General features: G+C 34.9%; 1 protein-coding gene across 2 annotated transcripts; it reads left to right on the forward strand.

Annotated features, from left to right (window-relative positions):
* Positions 1 to 1,810: 1,810 nt before the first annotated feature.
* tmem276b (transmembrane protein 276b) lies at positions 1,811 to 25,658 on the forward strand. 2 transcript variants are annotated; one of them, XR_012383346.1, is made up of 5 exons: positions 1,811 to 2,462; positions 16,170 to 16,283; positions 19,259 to 19,396; positions 21,768 to 22,850; positions 22,967 to 25,658. XR_012383346.1 is itself a non-coding variant. In XM_682636.9 (4 exons), exons 1-4 carry the CDS (start codon positions 2,084 to 2,086, stop codon positions 22,016 to 22,018), a joined length of 882 nt encoding a protein of 293 aa, XP_687728.1. In that variant the 5' UTR covers positions 1,811 to 2,083; the 3' UTR covers positions 22,019 to 25,658. The 2 variants fall into 2 exon arrangements, 1 of the variants encoding a protein (XP_687728.1); XM_682636.9 differs by having other exon boundaries at positions 21,768 to 25,658.
* Positions 25,659 to 26,199: the final 541 nt, after the last annotated feature.

Consider the following 26,199-nt stretch of genomic DNA (forward strand, 5'->3'; position numbering starts at 1 on the left):
GTATGAGAAGGAGCGCTATCCTGCTGAAGAATGTGCCCTCTTCTGTGGTTTGTAATGTTATGGGCAGCACAAATGTCTTGAGACCTCAGGCTGTTGATGTTGCCATCCACTCTGCAGATTTCTCACAATCTCCCATACTGAATGTAACCCCAAACCATGATTTTTCCTTCACCTAGCTTGACTGATTTCTATAAGAATCTTGGGTCCATGCAGGTTTCAGTGCATGTTCTGCAGTATTTGTGGTGATTGAGATGCAGTTCAACAGATGAATCATCTGAAAAATCTACCTTCTGCCACTTTTCCAAATGATTAACCGAAGGCAAGTTATTATTTGTTGATCTTACAACTGGGATCAACGACAAGACATGTGTCAGGTAGTGCATGTGTTTGACCAATACAATTGTTTTGATTTTCCCATTTTGACCAAACCTTTCTATCTCTGTCAAAAAAATTAAATAATTAAAAAAATTTGCAATTTGTTTTATTTTGCAAGTTGGTTCAGTATGATCTAACAAGAACCTCTATTTTTATTTATTTTTTTAATTTTCACCTTTTTTAAATAAAGTTGTAGTTAGACGTACTGTCAGTCGCGTAAATTTTGACCAGACATTAATATTTGAGACTGACTAAAATAAATATAATTATACTTTTTACTCCCCTGCTCAGTCTAAATGACACCCTAACGCAAGTACTTTCTCAGCTCTCATGATGCAAGTAAGATTTGTTCTGTTTTATTTATTACTGCTGGAAATGTTTCAGAAAACAGTCTTGCATTTACGTGGGCAGGAAACGTTACTGTCTTCTGGGAGCTTCCCTTGAGCAGTTTTCTGTTCACTTCTATTTATTTTCTGAATGTGCTAATATCGCTCTTTTTTTTTTCAGCAAAAGAAAATTTTGATGATTTTTTTCTGCCTGTTACATTCATCTCTGAGGAGGAGCAATACTGTTTATAATCAAAGGAAGTGTATCAGTTTTTTTAAATTACAGATATTATTTGTTTGGAAAAAATACAGTTTTAAGATATTAATTGTATCAACTATTCTTAGAATTCAATTGGCATAACATTTGAATTAAGAAAACTGTTGCTCCATGTGTGCCATAACATTTATTTTCGATTTATATATCTTGACAAGTATTTTAATGTTTTAATTGTTAATTGTTGTATTACTGTTATATTTTCACAAACACATAATTACCACAGTGGGTTAAAATAATGTTAATTTGTTAACATTAGACAGTACGTTGATATTTTACAGTTTCAGTTTTGTAAATGTTATAAAAAGAAATTGTTCTTCTTAGTTCACAATTAATTAAGGTATTAATAAATGCCGCATTTGTTTACATTTTAATGATGTTTACTAATGTTAACAATTGTTTAGTATAAATGTAAAAATGTTTGCATGCCAAAGTAGGTTATTTATTTAAATTAGTTATGTTTCAACTAATTTGTATTTGTAGTTATAAGTTGAAATTATTTTTATAGTTCAATTGATTTAATAAAAAAATTAAAGCACTTTAATCTTAAACTTACTGTAAAGTGTTATGAATAAACCTACTGAAGATTTATTTAGTACAATATCCCAAGCAATTAAAGGTTTAGCATGTTTAGAGTAAAAGATCGACGAGTTTATACAGTATATATTCCTGCAGTAATATGTGAGCATCTGCTCTCGACTGTGATGCTGTTCTGGAGTTTGTAATCAATAAACGCTCCTCTCATGTTTATCTCCACTCCTCCTGTTCCTGAGCATCCTAATTGGTCTCTTCTCAGTTCTCCGAGGCCCAAGAGGATAGAGAGAGCATTGCACTCACACCGAGCAGCACTCGCTCAGCACTGGTCCTCTCCTCTCCTCTTCCCATCTCTCCCTCAAAAACAAAACAGATGGTGGAAAAACAGCACATCTGCCCGCGCGAGCCGCAACAATAGATCGCATTGAGCCGGAGTCGCGCCTGGTCATGCCCGCGTCCGAGAGCAGCTAGAAATCGGTGTGTGTGTGTTTATTTGTTTTTCTTCATTCGCCTTTCACAACGGCTGCCGAGGGAAGACCGCGCGTCTTTCTAGGCTCTCCAACGAGAGGAGAAGATGGCCGCCATTAAGATTTTAACCAGCGCGGGGCTTTTCTTGGCGTTTTGCGCTCTGGTCTTGTTGGCTATGGCCATCTGCACCGATTACTGGTACGAGACGGATGCTCGGCGGCACCGAGAGCGCTGTAAGAACTACGCAAACAAGCGTAACGATCCCGGATACATTTACATCTCAAATCACAACTTGCCGCTCCAGATGCCACCGAAGGGCTACGAGAGGAAAGCGACGGAACCGCGCGTGAAGCGGCACATCCCGGCGTCCGCCACGGCGATGGAGTCTCACTGCAGCCGCCAGTTCAACTCCACCATCTCCGGGCTGTGGAGGAAGTGCCACCGCGAGGGCTTTGACCTGCAGACCGAGGATCTCATTTTGAACGGTGAGCTGTCTTCTGTGCTCAGGTGCTTGCCTTGTTGTCTGCCGCTGGAGCCTCGTTTCAGGCCGTTTTGTTTACAAGGGAAAGGATGTGCACGTTTATCCAACGATAATTTTCGTGTTTGGTTTGGTTGTTCATGTTGTTGTACCCGCTCTCGCAGGTGTAGGTGTTTTACTAAAGCAATGTGGTGAGTTGTGATGTTAAACAATGTAAACAGAAGAGGAAACGTGGAAGGCCTGAATCTGATCTCTGTCGCTATCCGAGGTCCTGAATTGAATCTACCTGTCACATCTGTAAAAGAGGCACAGGGTGTGTTTGTTTACCAAGAAAATGTGCTTTAACATTGCTGTGCACAAAGTACACATGCTGATAGATTATAATTGTTAAAATTCAATTATGATTAAAGCACTGTAATTTGTGTAAAATTAAAATACATAGCCTATGTATGTTTATCAATGACAAATAAGGATGCCAAGGCTCAGTCCCTTTATTAATCAAGGGTCTTCACAGCGGAATGAGTCACCAACTTATCCAGCATATATTTTAAGGGTGCTCTTCCAGCTGCAACCCAGTATTGTAAAACACCCATACACACTCATTCACACACACATACACTACAGCTATCTAGTTCATCTAATTCACCAATATTGCATGTGTTTGGACTGTGGGGTAAACCGGAGCACCCGGAGAAAACCCATGCGAACATGCAAACTCCACACAGAAATGCCAAATAGCCCAGCTGGGACTCGAACCAGTGACCTTGTTAAAAGGGGACAGTGCTAACCACTGAGCCACCATGTCACCCCCATTCGTCAAGTTAAAGGGATTTAAACCAACCAAATGATAATAATAAGAGTGTTTAACATGACAACATGCATGCTAGTTGCATCATGCTAATTTACAGAGAAGTCCAACAGTTTAATAAAATAATTATGCTATTTTAGATGAAATTATGCCATGCGATGTAAACCATTTTTCTATCAGTAATTTAACCCTCTTTTCCCGTATATACACACATTCTGCTGTGAAAAAAAATCTGTTTAACTGGATTTATTAGGTTTGATATGGTATGTTAGGTTTGTTTGTTTGTTGTGGTTGAAAATCAGCTATTGCACCGAATATTGTTTTCTTAACACTTATTACACAAGTTATTTGTTAGCATGTTTTATTATCTAAAATCTACATTAGTATCTAAATTTATTATTTTAAATTAGATTAGGAAGAAATATAATAGGGCTGAATAGAATAGGGCTGCACAATGTTGGAAAAATCTGATATTGCAATATATTTTATTTTTCAGCGATTAAATATTGCAAAATGAATACAAATCCACAACATAATTGGAATATGGAACAAAAATGAAATATTTACAATGCAAAAAAAATAATAATCATATATATATATATATATATATATATATATATATATATATATATATATATATATATATATATATATATAAATTAAAATTAGGATTTTTTCCTCAAAGCATGCTAAATTGTTTGCCAATGTGGTTATTAAAATAGTCTTATTTTCATTTTGAAATGTAGATATTTGGGCTAGAAACGATTTTTTTTTTGCATGAATTGTATAAATAATTAAATACAATCTGTTACACCTGCAAACATTCAAAAAAAAAAATTGAAATGAAAAAGACCTTTGTGTAAACTTAGCAGTGATGCTACAAACTAGATGTGTTCTTTGGCTCCTGGTCAGCTATAATTCAGACTCAACATTGCAGATGTGCACATTGCAATACCGATGTTGAAACGATATATTGTGCAGCCCTAATACAGAATAAAACAAATATAACGTTTTATACGCATAATTATATTTTCATTTAGAGCAAATGCTATATTCTTTATCCAGAAACAAAATAAACAGCAAAGCCATGTGCAGTATGAACTGAAACATATCGTATGTACTGTATGTATACAAATCGTATATAATCTGAATACTCGGGTTGAGTTTATTTAGAAACAAAACAAACTTGGAGCATTTATGAGAGAACATAAAAATGCACCGTTCACATGTGGCAAATGTAGTATTAGTGACACGTTATGACATAATCAGATGACAATACATTAAGGAAAGCCTAGCCTATAGTTTGTCAGATAACAATATCCATAAGAAGATTAAACTTAAGCAAAATTGTTATACTTGTCTCCCTCTCATCATATGAACACTGATCTCATAAATAAGAGGCTTATTTCAGCCTTCTCTACTATTTGATAGTCTCAGATAAAGATTATGTTCAGGCCTTAAATATTAAGTGTGAGCTTTTACAGCAGCCATTTCTCCTGCTGGGTTGCGAAGAGAAGGAGCGCTGCTCACTTGACCATATCTTCATCAATAATTTGTTCATTGATTTTCCCAGGTCACCCTAAGTGGCTCTGTAGATGTCATGAATGATGAAGTAGTGATGGTGTGCAGCCACTCTAGCTAGACTGCATGAGCCAACACCCAGAGATACATTTATAGCAGCATGTTTACACTGTAAAAATGACAGTGATTTCAAAGGTAAAACAACAACTAAAATACCATAGTAAAAATCTGCTAGTAAGTGTCTTTAAAATATACAGTGAATAACCATAAATTGACTTTAAATTCCTTGCACGTTTGTTTGTGTTTGTTTTGACATTATTATGGTTCTTTTTAGCTTTATCTCATCAGTTATGTACAGTATAGATTCATGTTACGTCTAATTTTGATAAATGACGTTTATTGCGTTCATTTTATGTGTGTTAGCACAATGGTGTTTAGTGGTTGTGTGAATAAGGGCTGCAAGATACTGGAGAAATACATAATATGGTTGTTGATTATTTCATAGTGATATATCTTGCCATACAACATTTCCATAGAGAAAAGCTATTTTTAATAGCTTTTTTTATAAAGTAATGGTCAAACTAAAATAAACTCAACAAATTTTTTTCTAGAGCACTTTCAACCAACCTACATAAGTACATAAACTCACAACCACTGACAGCTTACAGTCTGGTCAGTACCTGGATGGGAGACCACATGGGAAAGCTAGGTTGCTGCGGCAAGTGGTGTTAGTAAGGCCAGCAGTCTGTTGTGTCATCCAGGTGGGCGCTACACACTGGTGGTGGATGAGGAGATTGTCCCCATTCTGTAAAAGCTCTTTGAGTGTCTAGATAAATATATATAAATGTAAAGAATTATTATATTTATATTATTATTGTTACAACATCTGATTAAAAGCTAAAGAAAATAAATGTGTTTTTAGTGACCTCTGAAAGGACTCAAAAGTTTGGATGTTCTTATGGAGAGTTGAAGATTGTTCCGAAGTCTTAGAGCTGCGAGTGAAAAAGCTCTATCACCTCAACATTTCAAGCCTGATCACAGAACTTGCAAATAGAGTTGATCCTTAGAGCGAAGAGATCTCATGGGTTGGTGTATATTAATTAGCTCGGAAATATACTCAGGGGCCAGGCCATGAAGGGATTTAAAAACATACAACAGTATTTTGTACTGAATTCTATTCTGGATCGGTAACCAGTGTAGAGAAACCAATACAGGTGTGATGTGCTCTAGATTTTTTTGTGTTTTTTAGTATCATTATTTGATGTTTAACCTAATCTTAGCTCAAAAAGTGTCTCGAAGGGGGTGGGGCATACTAGAGAGCATTTGATTGGTCTGAAGATTAGATGAGTAACTGAAGTATGAGGTGACATGGAAAAAAATGTTGATCCATTTAGGCGGAATTGACAAACTACAAGCTTTACATGCTTATATCAGTTTCATATTTTCTAACGCATACTTTGCCACTGTTTTGAAGCACACTAAATTATAGATATCTTTAAAACATCATTTTTTAAAATTTAATTTTACAAAACATTTAAAAGTTTTTTTGTCTTAACAGTCACCCATACATATTTACAGTAGATGTCGGCTACCCTGTTGTTGTCTATTGGAAGGAATGCATCAAAAGAGCTGCCATTTTAGTACAGGCAGGGCCGGCCCGTCCATAGAGGCAACCTAGGCACCTCTTTTCACTTTCGGGTTGAGGGCGGCTTGATCGTCCTTTGCCTAGAGCGGCAGTTCAGCTTGCTCCAGCCCTGAGTACAGTGTAGTACTCCTTTGAAATGAATGTGGAACCAGGGTGCAGTGTAGGACTGCTCATCTGGAGCCATAGATATGTAAACATTTATACATATATCTATCATTAGGAGTTTTCCCCATGGTCAGTGTGCAATTTGTTTTTTTAAATCATGAAAATGATAATTTAACATTACTTTTCATTTGATGGAAAAGTAAGCACATGGGCATTGCTGACAAAGAGTATGTGTTTGTATGCATGGAGATGTATATTATCCTCCCTCCCTGTTAAATTTGATATAATCCATGTCCTGAAACACACCCCCTCTCCTGCTTTCACTTCTCATTCTAATGGAGGGAGCATTTTCTTTGTGAATGAATCACTGGTATGGAAGACTCGTGCACCATCGAGATCCCTGTGTCTCAATGTGCAAATCCACCTTCCTGATCTAAATTGTATTGGCAGGCACTGTAATTGGCAGGCACTGTTATTATCAGGCACCCTTATAAGTTATTTCATAAACTAGCCGTTACTTTATTTAGCCGTCAATAATACAAGTTTCTGGCAGTGCAGCGTCTTGCTTTCATATTTCATTTACATGTTTGCTGATTTTTTTTCAACACAACTAGCATAAGACTGTAGTGCAAGTTGGTGCTACTTTGCCTTATAGTCAATGCAGTAAGAGACTGTATTATCATCAATAATAGCACAAAAGAAACATACAAAAACTTGAAATGTGATGCCTTGCTTTGTTTTCTTTTTTTGTTCCTTACTAAACCTGTACACAGTGCAAAAGTCCAGCATCTTCACATTGGCTTTAGTCATGACTAGTGCGTTTGAACGACATATGTCCTGGGAGAACTGTACAAATGTGGCGGTGGTATGGACGCATGCTCAGGGTCCGTATTCGATATCTAGTGTATATATCTATGACAATCACCTGACATTTCTATTTTAGAAATGTTTTAGACATTTTTCTATTTCTCACAAAATTGATCATGTGCTTTATTCCGTGTTAAATGCTACAAATACGAATTTGAATATCATTTTACATGACATTTATTGCCACACTGAAAGCAACAGCAGAAAGATTACCTCAGACCTGAAAAAAAACATAAGTGTAGGTGATCATTTTAAATGTGACTCAGTACAAACCGATAAATATCAGTCACTTACCATTTACTTTTAATAATGTTGAGGATGTTCAATATGTATTAATAATAATTATAAATCTTACAATTTCAGCTTCTGGCTGTATTTAGATGTCTCTGTCGATCATACTTACATAAACAGATAATAATGTCTGTTTTTCTGATCGAAAATGTTGTCAATGTGCAAATATTTTGACACTGCGAATCAATGAAAATTTGGGCAGATATTCAGGTTATATATTGGCAGTTTTCATTTTAATTTCAGCTTCTCACCTAATTTTGTCTCTAGCCAACAGTAGAAGAGCGTTCACTTGGTAGAATTTTCATTTCAGTGCATCCCTAAAGGAAACTCTCTGCAATATGAATATTGCATTACCATTATCGTGATTATAACTTTTCGATATATTGTGTAGCCCTAGTGGGACTCAAACTGCACCTTACATATATTGGCATGTGCCTCTGCTTGTGGGAAAAGTTGTTTGATATCAACATTGGTTCATGCATGTATTTTTTTGTCTGTGTATGATGAGTAGATGTTCGTAGCTCAAAAAGGGCTGCACGATATTAGAAAAATTAAACATTGGGATATTTTGTATTTCTGCAAAATATATTGCGATATAAACGTGATGTCACCAGATTAATTGAATAGCCCCATTTGGAAACAATGTATAAATTTTCAATCGATTGGCATGATTTTGCAGGGGAACAAATCATGCATGAAATGTAATATGCAAATATAAGAGTAAAATAAAAACAGTGCTTAATGGTTTTCAGGGTCTAGTCAAATCATATTCAGGTACAGAAAAAACTTAAAATAACATTGCAAAGGTTTTACTGTTTAAGTTAGATTTAATATTGTGTTTGAATGCTCTTAGTGCTTAAAAAGTTATTGTATAATGATGGTTTGTTCTGTAGACTATCAAAACAAATTAGCTTAAAGGGGCTAATAATTTTGACCTTATAATGTTGTTTAAAAACTTAAAAACTGCTTTTATTCTTGCTAAAATAAAACAAATAAGACTTTCTCCAAAAGAAAAAATACTTTCAGACATACTGTGAAAATTTCCTTGCTCTATTAAACATAATTTGGGAAATATTTAAAAAAGAAAAAAAAATTCAAAGGGGGACTAATAATTCTGACTTCAACTGTACATATTATGCTAAACTATACAATCCCAACTCAGCATTGCAGACCCTGCGGTGTGTCTATTGTGGGTGTGCACATCGATGAATTGTGCAGCCCTACTTTAAAACATTGGTGTATAAAACTGTAAATTAATGAAATACAGTAGATTACCACAACAGTTAGCAGTTTCTTTAAGGTTTCAATCGTATTTTAACAACAAAATACTGGCAACCACAAGCTGCCATTTAATGCCATCAAATTATACACAAATGTATTAATTTATTTATTTATTTTACAGTGTGCAGTGCAATAACCCTTCATTATCAGCATAATAACATCTGTGTTTAGATGCAGCAGGCAGCACATTGTACCTACTGAATGTCAGTGATAAACATACAAAATAGATTTACTTTTCCTAATGCTAAAAAAAACTGTAAATGATCCTTTTAGAGCTGGAACGGCTTAGGATAAACCCACCATTTGTCCTCTCATCCAAATGCTTTAAACATATTAAAATCTTTTAAAGGTCAAATGTCAGTGAATAATTTTCAAATTCAACACAAAAACAACAAAAATGAGCTGTGTCATTTTGAATATCAAAACAAATCTATCCTTTTTCATCTATCCTCTATCCTGTTGTCTTTTGCTAAAACTTTAGTTCACCAATTAGTTTGAAATGTCTTTGTAGAGTTTCTGTCAGAAATCACATATTCTTTTATGTTTTTCCTAGTTAACACACATGTGAGTTTGACGATCTATGTATTTCCTTCAGAGTTGAAAGTGTGTTTGTGACAGATTCCTGGCCTTTGATGTGTCTGTCTGTGATTATGACATAGAACGAGCTGTCACAATATATGTGTCACATAGATATGATAAACATGAGGTCTGTGCTCATCTTTTTGCAACAGATATCTACAGCAACAATCACAATAGTGCCTTTGTGTCTTTGTAGAACTGAACTGTAGAATGAATTTAGCACTGTCCCAATGCTGTAAAAGCTGTAATTAAATGGCAGCACACCCCTTTCTTTCTTCTCTTCTCTGTTTTTTGTCTAATCCACAATATCTCAGCCTTTGACCCATCATATTTCTGATGACAGACAATTCAGAGAATGTGTGGTTCATATGGTTGTTTATGACTCACATTGGTTGGTGGAAAAAGCACATCATAACTCGGCTTTTTGATGCAGCAGGATGCGGTCATATTTTAATGGCTATGAAACCCAATTTGTTTGTATGTGTTTTAGTAACTGGTTTGACGGATGTTTACAAAAGCCGGTATCTGCATCTGCAATCTTTCAGAAGAAAATCTTTATTGTCATTGAAATGTAAACAGATGATTTATCATCCTATATATATATATATATATATATATATATATATATATATATATATATATATATATATATATATATTTTTTTTTTTTTTTTTTTTTTTTTTTTACAGTTTACATTTTTGGTTGGTCTGGTAAGATCTGTGAGCCCTGGTCTGGATTTGTCTCTGATAAAATAATTTTCTATAAACATTAAAGTAAAAAATATCAAGCTTAAAACTAAATGTGCCATCACTTGTTTAATTTTTAGTTCTGAATAGAGAGTTTGTTTGTTTTCAAAACATTAATTTTCTCTCCACCTCACATTTAAAAGTCCCCTAAAGTGCTTTGAAATGTGCATTTTTTTATTCCATACAGATCTTGAAAACAAAATAAATTCAGGTTATAGTTTGAACTGTGACTGTTGAAGAGGTCTAATATGTGTTAATTAGAATCTAAACCTTACCATTTCATTGATTGGAGTGTAGCTCACTATTCTGTGCTTCTGAGTGGTTGTATTTAGATGTTTCAAACTGCAAATTGCTTGTTGCTGGAATCATGTGCGTGGCATTTTTAGGACAGTTACAATGTAACCTGCTCAGCTAATGTTTACTTTTGTAATATTTACACTTTTACAAAATTGTAAAACACACTTGTAAAGAATACACTTGTAAAAAATAGAATTTTTAGAACTTTACACCTAAGGTGTATTTTAAAAAAAAATCTGAATCTGCATCTCATTTCAAAAGCAGCTGCTAACCTACAGACGTTGCGTTTTCGGCCTCGTACACTGAGGCCGCCATCAAGTCTGAAACTAAATATGATGTTTTCCACCAAGGCAACCCAGGGTGCTGAAATGTAATTGGGTAAACTGGCAGTGGGCAGGTTATAGAGATCAAAACAAAGATATTCCGACAGGGAAACACATTTTCAATAGAAAATAACTGTCATTAGGATAGTTTTTTTCAGATAAACGGGTATCTTCAGTTAGCATTTTTCATTTTTATTCTGCAAACATATTATGGTATTTTAGATTTAGAAGAGTCAAAAACTTACATACAGCACAGGTTCCACAAAGAAATAACCTTTCAGTGTTCTTAAAGGAACCATTAATAAATGTTGGTTAACTATAGTTAATAAATACACTGTTCATACTAAGTTTAGGTTAGTGTTATGAATTTTGTCCCTTGTCTTGTGGTGTGGGTTTTAGTTTGCTCTGTTCCCTTTCATTACCTGTTCACGCTTCATCCTTTGTTTTCATAGTGTTTGATTTGTCTGCTCCCATTGTTTTTTAGGTATTTAAGCTTGTGTTTCACCTCTGGGTTTGTGGTTTGTTGTTTGTGTTCTGGGGTTTTAGTGTTTTCTTTGGCTCTGTTTTTGTTTTCAAATACTCAATTTGGATCTGCCTTTCCTTACACCATTCGTTGCAGTTAGTTAATACATCATCTAACATTATGATTTATTATTTTAAATGTTATGTGGCATTTTAATAATCTAATCTTTTTGGGGATAAAAAAAAACTTGATCACACCTTATTTTAAAATAGGGCTGGGCCGATAAACAATATTATATCGAATTGTGATAAAATTTATGTCAATAACAATGATAAGCTCTGGACTTTTTTACTCTATATTTATCTAAGTGCCAATAACACAGCAAAAATGTGCAACAATGGGAATCTAAAAGTGTGCTGACATGAGATGTTTCAAATTTTTGGCCACTGAAAATTTATCGGCCAAAAATGTTATGACATTTAATGCCCCATCTAATTTTTGTGGCTTCAGTCATTGTTAGAGGTAATGTTTTCAATCAGGAATCATTAACAACTTATATTGAAATGTATCGTTTAATGTGGAAAATAATTATCGAGATTGCATTTTTGCCTTATTATATTATTGCCAGCCTTATTTTAAAGTAAACAACAAGGCTTTTAGCTAAGTGACATACTAATTAGCTGCTTAATAATATTTATAATAGTTTATAATTGTAGTCTAGTAAAAATAGTAATAACAGCCACTATCTTAATAAGACATAAGCCTGTACTTAATAGTGGGAATTGGTACTTAAACTAAAGTGTTCCATCATGGATGTTAAAGACTCTTCATGGATGCATCAATGCTAATACAGAACCTTTATGTTGTGCTTTGCTCAAACAGCAACATTGCACTCTAAAGTTCACTGTAAAAAAATGTTGCTGCCTTAAATGTTTTAGTTGAATCAAGTGAACTTTTCTAGTAATCTCAACTTAAATCAGTCAAACTGACAAAACATATTGTTAAAGCTTGTATAGCTTAAAAATGCAGTGTAACTGAACATTGCCTGATTAACTTATTAAAATAGGTTAAAGTAACATAAAACTTTTGTTTCACACACACACACACACACACACACACACACACACACACACACACACACACACACACACACACACACACACACACACACACACACACACACACACACACAAAAAACTGTGTCATAAAGTTATGTAAAAAACTATGATTTTTGTAATTTTATTGGAAACATGTGTGGCTTACACATTCTTCTGTGCCCCGAAGTCTATTTAACTTCAGAATATGAGATTTAAAAAAGTCATCAAATAAGTTTTTACATTGCAAATAACAATAAATGGAAAATTCAAAAATAAGGCAAAACAGTATAGTAGAGTAAAATAAATGTTTCAGGCAGACTATTGAAGTTTCCTTGTCTACAAAAAAACATGCACATACACAGCTAAAGCATAAAGAGAAATATATGAATCCCAGCACAGAAAACAACTCCATGTCTTGCATCACCATCACCTAGTCTAACAACTGGAAGTGTGTCAAAGCAAACCACGCGCGCTGCAGCACTTATGAATAGAACATGAATGCCTGCACTGATTTATGCAAATCAATCCCAGACCAAATCATCAGCTGGATGAAATCTAAAAATAATGTTGATGTGGGTGAGAAGAACACAAACTGTACCTTGAAAAACCCAGTGTAGCCTGTTACAATTGAAATGTATCCTTTATGAATAATGCAGCAAACTAAAATTATTAACATATCATGCTAATTGATTTACATTTGAGGTTTGTCTGATAAAGACTTGAATGTGGCAAGAAGAAGGAAACCTTATGAATATTAATGACAGCAGACGGTTTTATAAAGTGCAAGTTAATTATTGTCAGGTTTACAATCGCCTGTAAGGATTCATTAAAGTCTCATTGGTGCGGAAGGCAATCAGCAAGAATAACACACAACGGCTCGTCTGACACACAGCACACTCTCACTTATTCCATTCACAGTAATGTAAGGGTCATGCTCGTTCACCCAATAAATATATAGATCAATTACCAAGAAAAACATGCAGCAGATAGTCATTTCATCCTGATTATTTTTATTTTTAAAATAAAAAAGTTTTGAAAAAAATATGAAAAATTATTATCTAAAAGTATTAAAACCATACAATATGCTTGTCTCTATCTGAGGTTTTTTAAATGAAAAAATAATATAGACATACTGCTGTTTATGAATTACCATTTGTTGCATGCTTTTCGTTCTTTAATTTTCTTTTTAGGCAGTTCAAAGTTTTGTTTTTGGTATATTACTTTCTTTTTTTGGCAGAGTTTCTAATTCCCTTGAATGTATACATTTGTTTGGTTTGGTTTGTGGTGTAAATGATTTTTTGCATCATTTTACCAAATATGTTATTATATTTTACATTTTATATAATTCTTGCTATTTGCATTTCTTGCTTTTCTGTAATAAATTCACATTATTTTTGGCACGACTTTGTTATTGTTTCTTGCCAACAGCCTTCACACAATGAGTCATACTAAATGTTAACTGTTGTAAAATGTGAAGTCTAAAGTTGTAATTCACTTATTTGTTTATTTTTAGGGATAATGTGTGTAACTCTAGTTTAATGGTGTAGTTGACCCAAAAATGTACTCAGCATTCGTTCATGCTCAAGACAAATATTCAAACATAAGAATGATTCAAACCAGTAGCTATCGACGTCTAATTGTAGGGGAAAAATACTATGGAAATCAATAGCTATAGATTTTCTACTTTCTTCAAAATATCTTCTATTATGTTCAATAGAAAAAAAAAAAAACTTAAACAGGTTTAGAACAAGTGGAGGGAGAGTAAATTATGACAGCATTTATTTATTCTTGGGTGAACTATTGCTTTAATGGCACCATAACGGGTTTTAGTTCACTTCCAATAATGGATATTTTATCAGGTCTGTTATTTTTAAGTACTAAGAAGTTCATTAAGCCATGTTAAGTTTAAATTAATTCATTTTGTTTTTAGGGCTCGTTGTCCAGGCTTATTGGGAAATGGTAGCTGATTATTTATTGAAATATCAATTTAGTTGAATTCTTGATTTGATTCAATCCCTATTGATTAAATACTCAAACTACAAATACAGTATTTCAAAAAATCAACAGTGACCATTGATTTATACATGGTGAATTAATAAAAAGAAATTAAAACCACATATAATCTTTTTAATAAACTTTTTGTTTACTTTTTAATTATCAGAAGATAGAAAATATGATGTTGTGATTGTCAGCGGTGTTGCCCTTGCTGGTTGCTGGAGAGCATTCCCTGTAACACTCAACCGAACTACATATCCCATCACACCCTGCATTCACACACTGGTTTCAAGTTCACCCTTATTACACACACAGCTGAAAGACATTATCATTAATTACTTTGACTATAAATACAACTTTCACTCACACATCTGTTGCTGAGTCTTGTTTAGCTGTTGCTGCATTACAAAGTGGTTTTCCTTGTTTGTTTCCTCCCATGTTTTAGACCATTTGCATTGTTGATGGTTTTTAGATTCCTGCTGCCTGTTTAACCACTCACCTGTGTTATACAGATTACGCTTTGTATTCTGTCTGTTACTGTGAAATGCCTTGCCTGTCTGACCATTCTCTTAATAAACGGCATTTTGATCCAACACTTGTCTTAACATCTATAAGGCAACAGAATGTTTAACAGCTTTTGAGAATTAATAATGAATTCACTATTTATTTGTCTGTGTTGTTTTATTTTAGTAGTTTTTGCCCAGTCCTGATTTGTACAAAGCATTACATAACTATGCAATTTGTTGCAGTTTTTTGCAACTAAAATGAACTCCAGTGGCACAAATTATGATGATGGAGCAGATCATCGATTATTAAAGCCTTTACATGGTTCCTTCTTGCTCAACAGCATGTTATTACTTCAAAAAATATTTTACCCTGATGCATAATTTATAAACTAATAAATTTAGACTTTTGCATCATATATCTCTCTCCATTTGATTTCAGAACTACTGCAAAACATGTCAACTGATGTAATAAAGCACCGCCACAGTCCGAGAACAACCTCATTCACCGTTGGGAGGCAGAATAATCACTTGCTCGCACAATCCGACATAAATAAAGTAATCCAACCTCAGCTCCTTCACTTCTGCTACGTGAACAAAACTGCAAGCAAAGAGTGCATGATGTGTTCACCATTACACTTTTCTTTTAATCAATTAAAACATTATCTTATTATTTAAAATGCATTCCTTATTTTTAGAATTTCCTGCCTGATTGCTCTACTTACAAAATGTATACTACAAAGTCACACAGAAAAGTACTCAAGTATGTGATTTGGGACTACACTAAACTCATACACTACATGGTTGAGTGAACAAGTACATAGTACAGTATGTCATTTGGGATGCAAATTTATGTCACTTTAAAAATGCCATGACACATGCCTATAAAGGTTGCCATGTATGCCAGACCATGCTATAAATCCCACTTAGATAGTTTGACAGTTACATCAAAATGGTAACTGTGACATTTATGACCCCATGCGTTTCATCATATGTGCGTAATTGCTCAACAGGAAATCATTTAATTATAGCGAATACACTCATCATGGGTCTCTGTGGGCATTTTAGGATCACAACAAACCTGCTGTTCATCAAGAGATTAAAGCACTTTGTTTCTCTAAACAGTCGCTGTCGAAATGCCATTAATGAGTCTGCTTTTGTGCAATATTTGATTGACTGTTTTGTTCAAACAGGGTTGATCCAGAGATGCACCCCAGTGAAGTATCATTACACCTCTTCAATCCTGCCTCGAAACCTCCCCGCCAACATCACCAAGACCATCCGGCAGGATGAGTGGCATGCGCTGCGTGAGTCTGACAGACGCTTCTTTACTTGTGTCACATTTACTCAAATCGTGCCTTGGGGTTTGAGCCATAAGCGGTTGTGTGTGTGATGTGCTTGTAAACATGAGGTGTTTGTGTAAAGATATATGCACACGCAGATTTTTCCCTTGGAGATGCTTTGTCATTCCCAGTTGTAATGATATTTTGGGCAAATAGGATACTTTTGCTTGTATTGGATAAAAGGGATGAAGAATGAATAGCTGGATATATCTTATATTGTTGAAGTACATGCACACTTTCAGAGATTTTAGCTACTTTAAAGAGGATTCATCTTTTTACCAAAATCAAACATTTTATGTAGCCTGCCACTTATGCATCCTTTCTGAATAAAAGCATACATGTCTAGTCTAAATATGAGCAGGGGAAAATAAGTGATGGTATAGATATTTATTGATACAGTGTTCAGCATAATTGAGTACACTCTATAGTGATATGGATGTGATATAGTTATCCATTTAGTGATTTAATATTTATTTAAATCATATCCATTTAGCCATTAAACATATTTAGAAATTAAAAGATAATACAAGTAAATTCAAGCAAAATTGAGCAAAAACAAAATTACAACCTACAAAATTTCAACAAAATTGTTCAATTGTTTTGCTTCTCTTGATTTTCCTCTTTTTAAAATTTGTCTTTAATATTTTTCTATAACAAATGTGGGTGTACTAGTTTTTGGACAGTTATCGTCAGTTATTTTGTTAGATAAGTTCCATATTTGGCTTTAGTACTGACTAATCTAATGCACTGTATATGCACAAATATAATATTGCATAGCTTCCTATTAAAATTATGAATTTAAAAGAGATTTGTGAGGGGTCTACTTATATGTGCTGAGCACTGTATATAGTTCAAATAAATGTTGTTTATTAAACTTGCAATTTATCAATGAATACTAAGGTAAATGTATTATGATGTCTATATGAATAATAGTAAAAAAAAGTGTAACCAATGGCACCTTTATTTTTTCAACAATTTTTGATGTGATTTAAATATAGTTTCCATTGAAATTATCAGTACAGAAAGTCTACTTCAACTTGAACATTTAAAGACAGCTTATTATTTAGTACACTTCACAGCAGGGATTTCTTGACGCTAGTGCATACAGTACGTCAACAGACATTAACAATTTGCTAAAGTTAGCATCATTAACATGTAAAACAGATTTAAAAATGTTATTCATTAGTTTGTGTTACCTCAGGTCTATTAAACAATATTTACACTTGATTTTAATAATACATTTGTAAATGTTGGAATTAATACAGTTTTTTTTAGCTGCTCGCACACATTTTCAAAACTTTGCCCTTTTCCCCCAAAACTGTACACAAAAATCCAAGAACAGCACACACAAACTGCAAAATGCCTCAAATCATTTTGAAAAAAAAAAATGAAGCGTTGCTTTCAAATTGAAAAAAAAAAACATCTTAAAAGCATTTTTCTTAAATTGCAAAAACCTTTATATTTTAAATTCATCATACACAAATATTCAAAACTTAAAGCACTTCTTTTAGTTCCTACATGTACACATCAAGGTAATAGACAGAGAGGACATTTATGGTGAACATAATAGCAAGACTGCTATTCAAACTGTTCATTTATTTGATTTCTAATTATTACAGTGCAGAGTATGAAAGAAAGTATTGTAAATATATTAGCCACATAGTTGGACAGGAGATTGTATTTACAGTAAGGAATAGTGCATGCGCATTTGTCTTTTGTTTATCTGAGATGATGAGTCTTTGAATAAAAAATAAATAAAAATACAGCACAGGAGACAAATATAGTGTATGATATAGTGCTGACATCCAATCTGTGTGTCTACAGTTATGCACCAGTGTGTGTGTGCGCACTGTGGCTGTGTTTAACCAGTTGTTTGATATGTGTGTGTGGTCATTTAAAAGCCTTTGCTTTAAAATTGCAAGGAAATGACATTGTGATAAATATCAGTGTCAAAAGTATACAAGGGTGTTACAGTTTTTTTCCAACTGCTTACACACAAAATCTTTTCGTGTCACAATTTCTGAAACCTCTTACTCCAAATGTGAAACTACACAGCAAATCTCCAAAACCAGAAGCTATTTCTCAGCCTTGAACTCATTTCAGTTTTCAATTGCATAAAAGACTTTTTTTTCCCCTAACTCTACTCACAATTTTCTACCAAAAACACAAAAATCGAACATGAAGTGACTTGCTTTCCGGGGTCATTAATGTTTTGCAAAAAGTGTGAAGCTGACAATGGGCTTACAGTTGTGCAAATCTAGGCTGGTGTTTTGCACCTTGAATGAAAGGTTTTGCTATTGCTTTATTGGTATTATTTTTACTTTGTTATATATATATATATATATATATATATATATATATATATATATATATATATATATATATATATATATATATATATATATATATATATATATATATAATGTAACTTTACCACTGATTATTGTATTACATAAAAAAGTCTAAATACTTTGTTCATGATCAGGAATAATATGCAGATTAACTTTAATAATACTATATTTATGCTCTCATTTTTCCTATATTTATACTACATTATAGAGTGTTATTTCCATTTTCTTATTTAGAATCAATAATTACCTGGGACTGGTGAGACTTAAAGTATGTGCTTTGAAAACAAAATATATATTAAAAATAAATAAATAATATATATTTTTATTTTATATTTTTATAAAAACAATAAGACTTATCATTATTGATTTATTAATGATGCATATAAATGTACAGTGGGACAAATATTTAGCAGTATGTTTCATTATTAACTTTTTATTATATTGATTATAATATTCTTATATCAATTATTCTTGATGAATGAACTAAATGAAAAAAGTAAACATACAACAGTAATAAAAGTAATCACTTTATGTTTATCAGACCCGAGAGGCAGTAAAAGGGCATTAATGTTGGTGTTGTGCACGCAGATCTGCGCAGGATGACAGCAGGTTTTGTGGGCATGGCTGTCTCTATCATCCTCTTTGGCTGGATCATCGGCGTTCTTGGATGCTGCCAGCAACATGATCTCATGCAGTATGTAGCTGGACTACTCTTCCTCATGGGCGGTAAGAGACACCCTGTGTGTGTGTGTGTGTGTTTGTTTGTTTGTTTGAAAGATAGAATGTGTTGAATATGACTCAACTTTGGCTCCATCTAGCGGCTGATTTCTCATACAATCCATTATGGGTTTTCAAACTCGATTTTTGGAGGGCCGCAGCTCTGCACAGTGTTGCTCCAACCCTAATCAAACACAGCTGATACAACTAATCAAGGTGTTCAAGACTACTAGAGACTATTAAGGAGGTATGAGTTAGAGCTGACTGCAGCTAAACTTTGCAGAGCTGCGGCCCTCCAGGAATTAAGTTTGAGACCATTGCAGTACATCATTGTGTATATACACTATACTGTACACACAATAGGGCTTAAAAGTAGGATCAAATGCTTGGCTGCATTGTTTTCAAGTGTTTTCACTGTTTATGATTAATGATTGTCCTAAAATGCTTTTGACATACGTTGTTCTGTGGCTTTGTGTCACATGACTGTGAGGAAGACACTCATGTAGCCCTACACAGTCACAGAGATGCAGCCTTTTTTCAATGCAGGAGTTAGGCTAGTTGGGGAAAGGATACAAATTTACAATTATACATTTCCTAAACACCACTTTAAAGTGTTATTAAAATAAGACTGTTATAGTGTTCGTAAAATAGTCGATAGTCGTAAAATAATCTTGCAAGCAACACTTAAAAAAATGATTTTCTGCTGCTTGTTCAAACTACTGATTTAAAATGAGTTGAATCAACACAATTCTTGAGTTTTTTGGGAGGACAAATTAATTGTTTTATGTTCCATCCACTCAAATTTGTACAAACAACTAAGTTAGTTTAATCAATTTGTGTTGGGAGAACAGAAAGGAATTGTGCGGAAGCCAGCATTTTTTTTAAAGTGTATGATAGTGTCTGTCATAGTTCATCCAATAATAAAAATTCATGAAAAATATTTTTAAAACATTTACATTATTTAAAGAAGATATTTTGAAAAATGTTGGGAAATGGGTACCACTTACTTTCATAGTATTTGTTTTTCCTTCTATGGATGTAAATGGTTACTAGTTAAATGTCTTATTTTGTGTTTAACAGTATACAAATAAATAAATAAATAATAAAAAGCTTAAACCGGTTAGGCGCAAATCAAAGGAGAGTAAATGATGACAGAATGAAACTTTTGCGGTGAACTATGCTTTTAAACTTGCTTTACTAGATTGTAACTCAAAAAAAGTGCACATTTTATGTTGGTAATGTGATTTTAACAATATAATGAATTTCAAGAGTTCCCACTTAGATATGCTTGGCACTTATAGCAGGTTTGGCATGCTGTCCCGGGAGAGAACCCTGAGCTCGGAGATATTTGAGCCCAGGGCTCCCGCCCGGTCTAGAAGCATATCAGGAGAACCGAGATCAGGTAGGTCTCGATCGCTCCCCCTTTAGAAGGGGAGAAAAAGGAGGAGATGGGGTGGAAGGGGGGATTCTTCCAAAATGAAGATAGTGCAATGGGGAGAAAGTGATCCATTTATACTAAGCTAGGATCATTCTGATTGGATTATTACTGATTACGGATGAGTGGCCAGCGGTGCACAATCATATCACATGCTCCTCTCGAAATTAGTTTATGAAACTTCACTTATCAAGAATGAGCTTTACAAGTTTAAAACGTTTTTAAAACAGCGCATGTTTGTAATGAATTACAGTGATTTTTCTGTCTTTATCACCAAAGCTGCATGTCACTACAATTATAAAAGAAGATGCTTCAATCCCACTTTGATGACGTTAAATCAGGTTTATTTTGTATATTAACATAACGGATATCCATACAGCAGTGGATATTAACATGTATCTCGTCACATTTGTCATGCAAAAACAGTGCAAAGTAAACACAGGCGGTGTGTGTGTAAGTGAACTTTGTAAAGACATTGTTTGTGACTCATTGTTGCAGAAAGGCTTGAATTAACTCCACAACAAATGCATTAAATAATCCTTGGGAAGGTTCTTACTGTAGTATTTCTTACAAACGCTGTGTGAGATCTGCTTCCTTCATGTCTGTCACTGTGCTGTTTATCTAACGCAGCCGGGGATTGAAACACACTCTGACAGGCACATGGGAATGATGGGCGGGAACAAGTAGCATTAAAGGCACAGCCAACAAAAACAGCTACATTGTGTTCAAAGCAGAACATTCTAATATAGGTATAATCAATAATCTGATGTTTTGAACTGAAACTTTACAGACACATTCTGGAGAAACAAAAGACTTTTCTTAAATCTTGAAAAAGAGGTAAAATAGGTGCCCTTTAATTAAATTATATTAAAAATATATATCATTATCATATCAAATATTTGAAAATATTGCTCATCCCTAATCCTAAAATGTGCCCTCTGACAGGAACCTGCTGTATTATCTCCCTCTGCACGTGTGTGGCCGGCATCAACTTCGAGCTGTCGCGTTACCCGCGCTACCTGTACGGCCTTCCAGAGGACATCAGTCACGGCTACGGCTGGTCCATGTTCTGTGCCTGGGGTGGGCTGGGCCTCACCCTGCTGGCCGGTTTCTTATGCACACTGGCTCCTTCTTTAAGCAGCCCGCTGGCCCGCACCACAGTCCACAAGTCCAGGCACGAAAACGGGACTGTGTGACCAGACACTTCCTGGAGCAACTTTTCTGAAAGTCTGCATTAGGACGAAATGTTTGTCCTGTTCATCCTCATCATGCAGTATATTGACTGGATCGTCCCTCTGTCCGTTTTCATATGACTTGTGTACGCTGTCCATTTGTTCAGAAGTCTATAAGTGTTCTGAACAGAGTCCAGAGGAGCAAATGGATCCACACGCACAGACCACCGAGCATCTTCCACTCTCTCACGTGTCTCACTCTGGTTCTTTGTGGCACAAAAAAAGCCCAATTTTCACTTCTCCGCTTCATGACATGAGAAGCAAACCAGAGGTGATGGTCTTCTCCTGTCTACAAGAAGATTTGTAATAAAATGGTGCTCTCTTTTCAAAGATCTCACAACTGCACAAACATCTTTTCAAGAGGACAAATAAATGCACAGGTTTTTCTTCAAGCTGGAGGACTGTAAGCCTGAAATCAAGAAAGGAGAGGTGAGAGTATTTCTGAAGCACATTTGCGAAAGCCTCAAAGAGTCTGTATGCGTACAAAAAGTTTGATTTTGTCTAGATTTCTGGTCTGCATTTGTATGAAATTATCAGCACAGACTCATTGGAAATACCCGCCTCAGCCTATATTTTTGTGAATACGTTACTCTGAGTACCGTCAGTGTATATTTCAGATGACAAATCCACTAGAGCATTTTTGCAAATCTAAAATACGTTACTTATGCTGGATACACACTGAAATATTTAAACATCTTATAAGATTGTTAAGATGTTAGAGACCACAAACACAGGGACAAAAAATATCCTAGATCATCCTAGAACAGGGATGGGCAAACTTGATCCTCAAGGGCCGGTGTCCCTGCAGAGTTTTGTTCCAACACTAGTCAAACACACCTGAACAAACTAATCAGTGTCTTCAAGATCACTTGAACTCTATAGGGAGGTCTGTTCAGGACACTGGCCCTCTAGGACCGAGATTGCCCACCCCTGTCCTAGACCAAGCCAAATCCTTTACCATTTTGCTTGAATAATGTGTGCTGTGCCATGATGTAACAAAAACCACACGACACACACCAACAGATATTTAACCAGAGTCCCGAATGTGAACACGAAATCTCTCGAGACTAATAAACAAATAAACATTTGTGTTGTTGCCACAAATCGACAAGCTGATCCTTTATCTGTGCGGTCCAAATATATTTTACTTTGATGTGCCATGACAGAGTTTGATATTCTTCTGTCAGCTTGATTTCTGATTGGATATTTAATTTTTTCATTTATATATTGTTCATATAGTTTCATTTATTGACAATCTCCAGCTTATTTGCATCTTCGCTCTGTTGAATTTTTTTACATTTGCGATTGGGGCACCTCTGACATTCTTCCTAGTAGATTAGTTACAGAAACGTGATCTCTATTTTAAATTGTGGCGGGGGTTTTTTTAGTCGGCTGCCATTACAAATTGTTGTGGTGGTGGTGTGAGCTGTGGTATAGTTTCGCCCCTCCACTGTGATTTCTTGGCTAGCTCAATAGTGACACTGTTTTTTTCAAGTGTTGCGAGATAAAAAACAGACCGCTCAGTAAAATGTCTGCTCACAGTTCCTCGCTGCACTGCAGGTGCTCAGAAAATGCAGTGTTATCATTGATGACAACAACAGAAACCAAAACACTCAGCTCGAGAAAAAAAATTACTTATAGGTCATTCTGAACAAACCTCACACCTCATCAAAATCTCATCATGTTGTCATGTGTAACCAGCATTAGAATAATAATAACAACAATAATAACAATTCCTTACATGTATTGCTTTTTCTGGACACTTGGTGGAGAGGAGACAGAGTGACAAAGCCAATTATTATATGGTTAGGAGGCCATAATGGACAAGGGTCAGTGACAAATTTGGCCAGGGTTAAACCCCTACTCTGGATGTTTTAAATGACATCCTGAGATTTTTAACAAGCACAGAGGGTCAGGACCCCAGTTTAACGTCTCATCCGTAAGAAAGTGCTCACTGAGCAGTATAGAGTCCACTTCACTATACTGGGATGTTAGGACCCACACTGACTGCAGGTTAAGCACCCCCTGCTAGTCTTACTAACACCACTTCCGGCAGCAACCTAGCTTTCCCATGTGGTCTCTCATTCAGGTACTGACAGCCCTGCTTATCTTCGGTGGGCGACCATGTGATAGTTGCAGAGACATTTTGTTGTACGTTTCAGGTAAACATCCTTCCTGTACATATCCATGAGAAGGCAGGACTTGTTGTACAGATCACCAAGCGAACCACTGACCTAAACCCAACCAATAGTGCTTTTAAAAGCAAACATATTAGAAAAATTCAACCACGTAATTTTACAAACAGTTCTTATTTTTCCAATGTATTGGAACCTGTGTGCTCTGCATAATAAGTACAAAACCAAAGCAACCTGACTACATCAGAAAAGTTGTCAATCTGGAGGTAGACAGGTCAGTTAATTACAAACCACCTTCAAGTTTTTTGTGTGTGCTTATTTGGTGCTGTTCAAAGAACTGCACAGAAAGAATCAGTTTTATCAATAGTTTGTCCCTGCAAATATGATTAGTGTGAAATGAAACTGATGATACTGCCCCGTAGCTTTCATTTTAGCTACAAATCACACTCAAACGTAGGCTGAAGCCTGTATTTCCAACGAGCCTGTCCTGCAAACTAGGCTGGGGATACAAAGAGAGCCTTTTCACTCTTTGTTATGAAGGTAAACAGTTGGCTTGTCTGTGGTACAGTAGCTGTTTTTTAGGGGGAATCTGATTGAAATTATTGTAACTAAATGGCATGTGAATTACCAACCTAATTTGTTTATGAAAATGTTTGTTGGAAGTCATTTTCTCATGAAGCCTTATTGCTGTTGTGAGCACAACATGATATGAACGAGAGTTACACAAGAGCTCAGCACCTTCCAGCCACTAATGAATGTTGAGTAGTCAAGATATAGTTGGAGGTTGAAGACTTTTAAGAGAATTCAGTGTTACACGTGGTCACCAAAAGTTATATGAGGTCTACACAATGCAGAAGCTTTTTTTCTGTTTCGGGATAAAAAGAAAAAAATAATTGTGACTTTTTATCTCACTATTGTGTTTTTGTCACTTCAAGTTACAAGTAACATCACAGAAGCCAGGAATAGAAGACAGATTGTAAAAGAGTTACAATTATGAGGATTTGTTCTTATAATTTAATGTTTCTATAATAGAAACGTGTGGGAATTACAGGATTTAACATCAGAATTGGCAAAAATAAATAAAATTGTAGTTGTGGAAATAATAATGTGCCAAACATAGGCCTGAACTTAAAGTTGTAAGAAATTCATTTATAATTGACACATTTCATAATTTTAAGTCCACATCAGACAACTCTTAAAATTTCCTGGTCAGATTTGTACAATATCTTAGCCTGATCTTACAAGAAAAATGTAACTTTTTTTACGTTTTGTCAGTTTAATGGCTAATTCGTACAAGTTCAATCGTGCGAAAATTTCGCAAAAATCGCCCCTAAATACAACCACCATTGGGGGATGAGCAAATCCTACTAAACTGTACAAATGAGATTGTAGGAATTAATACGTATTAGCCACTAAATCAAAAAGTTATGAATTGCTATGAGATTGTGTTGGATATCTTGACTCTACACTTTAAATGAAGAAAAAAAAGACAATTTGTTCTCCAAATTGAATGAATAAAATTGAGAATTAGGAGAGAAAAAGTCATGATTATTTTTTTTTTAACCTATGGTAAAACTAGGCTTTCTTTATAAACCCAGGCTCATTCTGAAAACATACCGCTATATACATTTCTGGAGAGTGCCAAATACGTCCCAGCAGGTGCGTTTTTTTGGAGATCTCAAATTTCTCTCGTGAGTGTCATTCGCTCATGCTGTTCTCGCAAAAATCCACCAGGGGACGCTGTCGACTGACTGACTGACTGACTGACTAATTGACTGATCGACGGACCCATCCTCCTCCTTCCCTAATCCCAACCAACAGTGTATTCAAAAGCACAGATTGACTCGCCCACCAACTTTCCTAAACCAAACTAACAATTTTAAACAGCAATCCAGAAAAAGAAAAGCCCTAGCAGCAGCCTGATTTTTACCACGTTTTCAGATTTTACCACATTCTTACCCTGTTATTTACTTGTTTATTTTATTTTTTGGCTTCTGTTTTAGTCTAACA

Source organism: Danio rerio, chromosome 7 (genome assembly GCF_049306965.1).
Source record: "Danio rerio strain Tuebingen ecotype United States chromosome 7, GRCz12tu, whole genome shotgun sequence".
Taxonomy (NCBI): domain Eukaryota; kingdom Metazoa; phylum Chordata; class Actinopteri; order Cypriniformes; family Danionidae; genus Danio; species Danio rerio.

What these genes read in the sequence shown, in the direction of transcription:
- tmem276b (XM_682636.9), top strand. Translation starts at nt 2,084, where the DNA reads ATGGCCGCCATTAAGATTTTAACCAGCGCGGGGCTTTTCTTGGCGTTT. An exon ending in CGAGGATCTCATTTTGAACG is followed by an intron (nt 2,463 to 16,169) that starts GTGAGCTGTCTT and finishes TTGTTCAAACAG; the next exon opens with GGTTGATCCAGAGATGCACC. An exon ending in GGATGAGTGGCATGCGCTGC is followed by an intron (nt 16,284 to 19,258) that starts GTGAGTCTGACA and finishes TTGTGCACGCAG; the next exon opens with ATCTGCGCAGGATGACAGCA.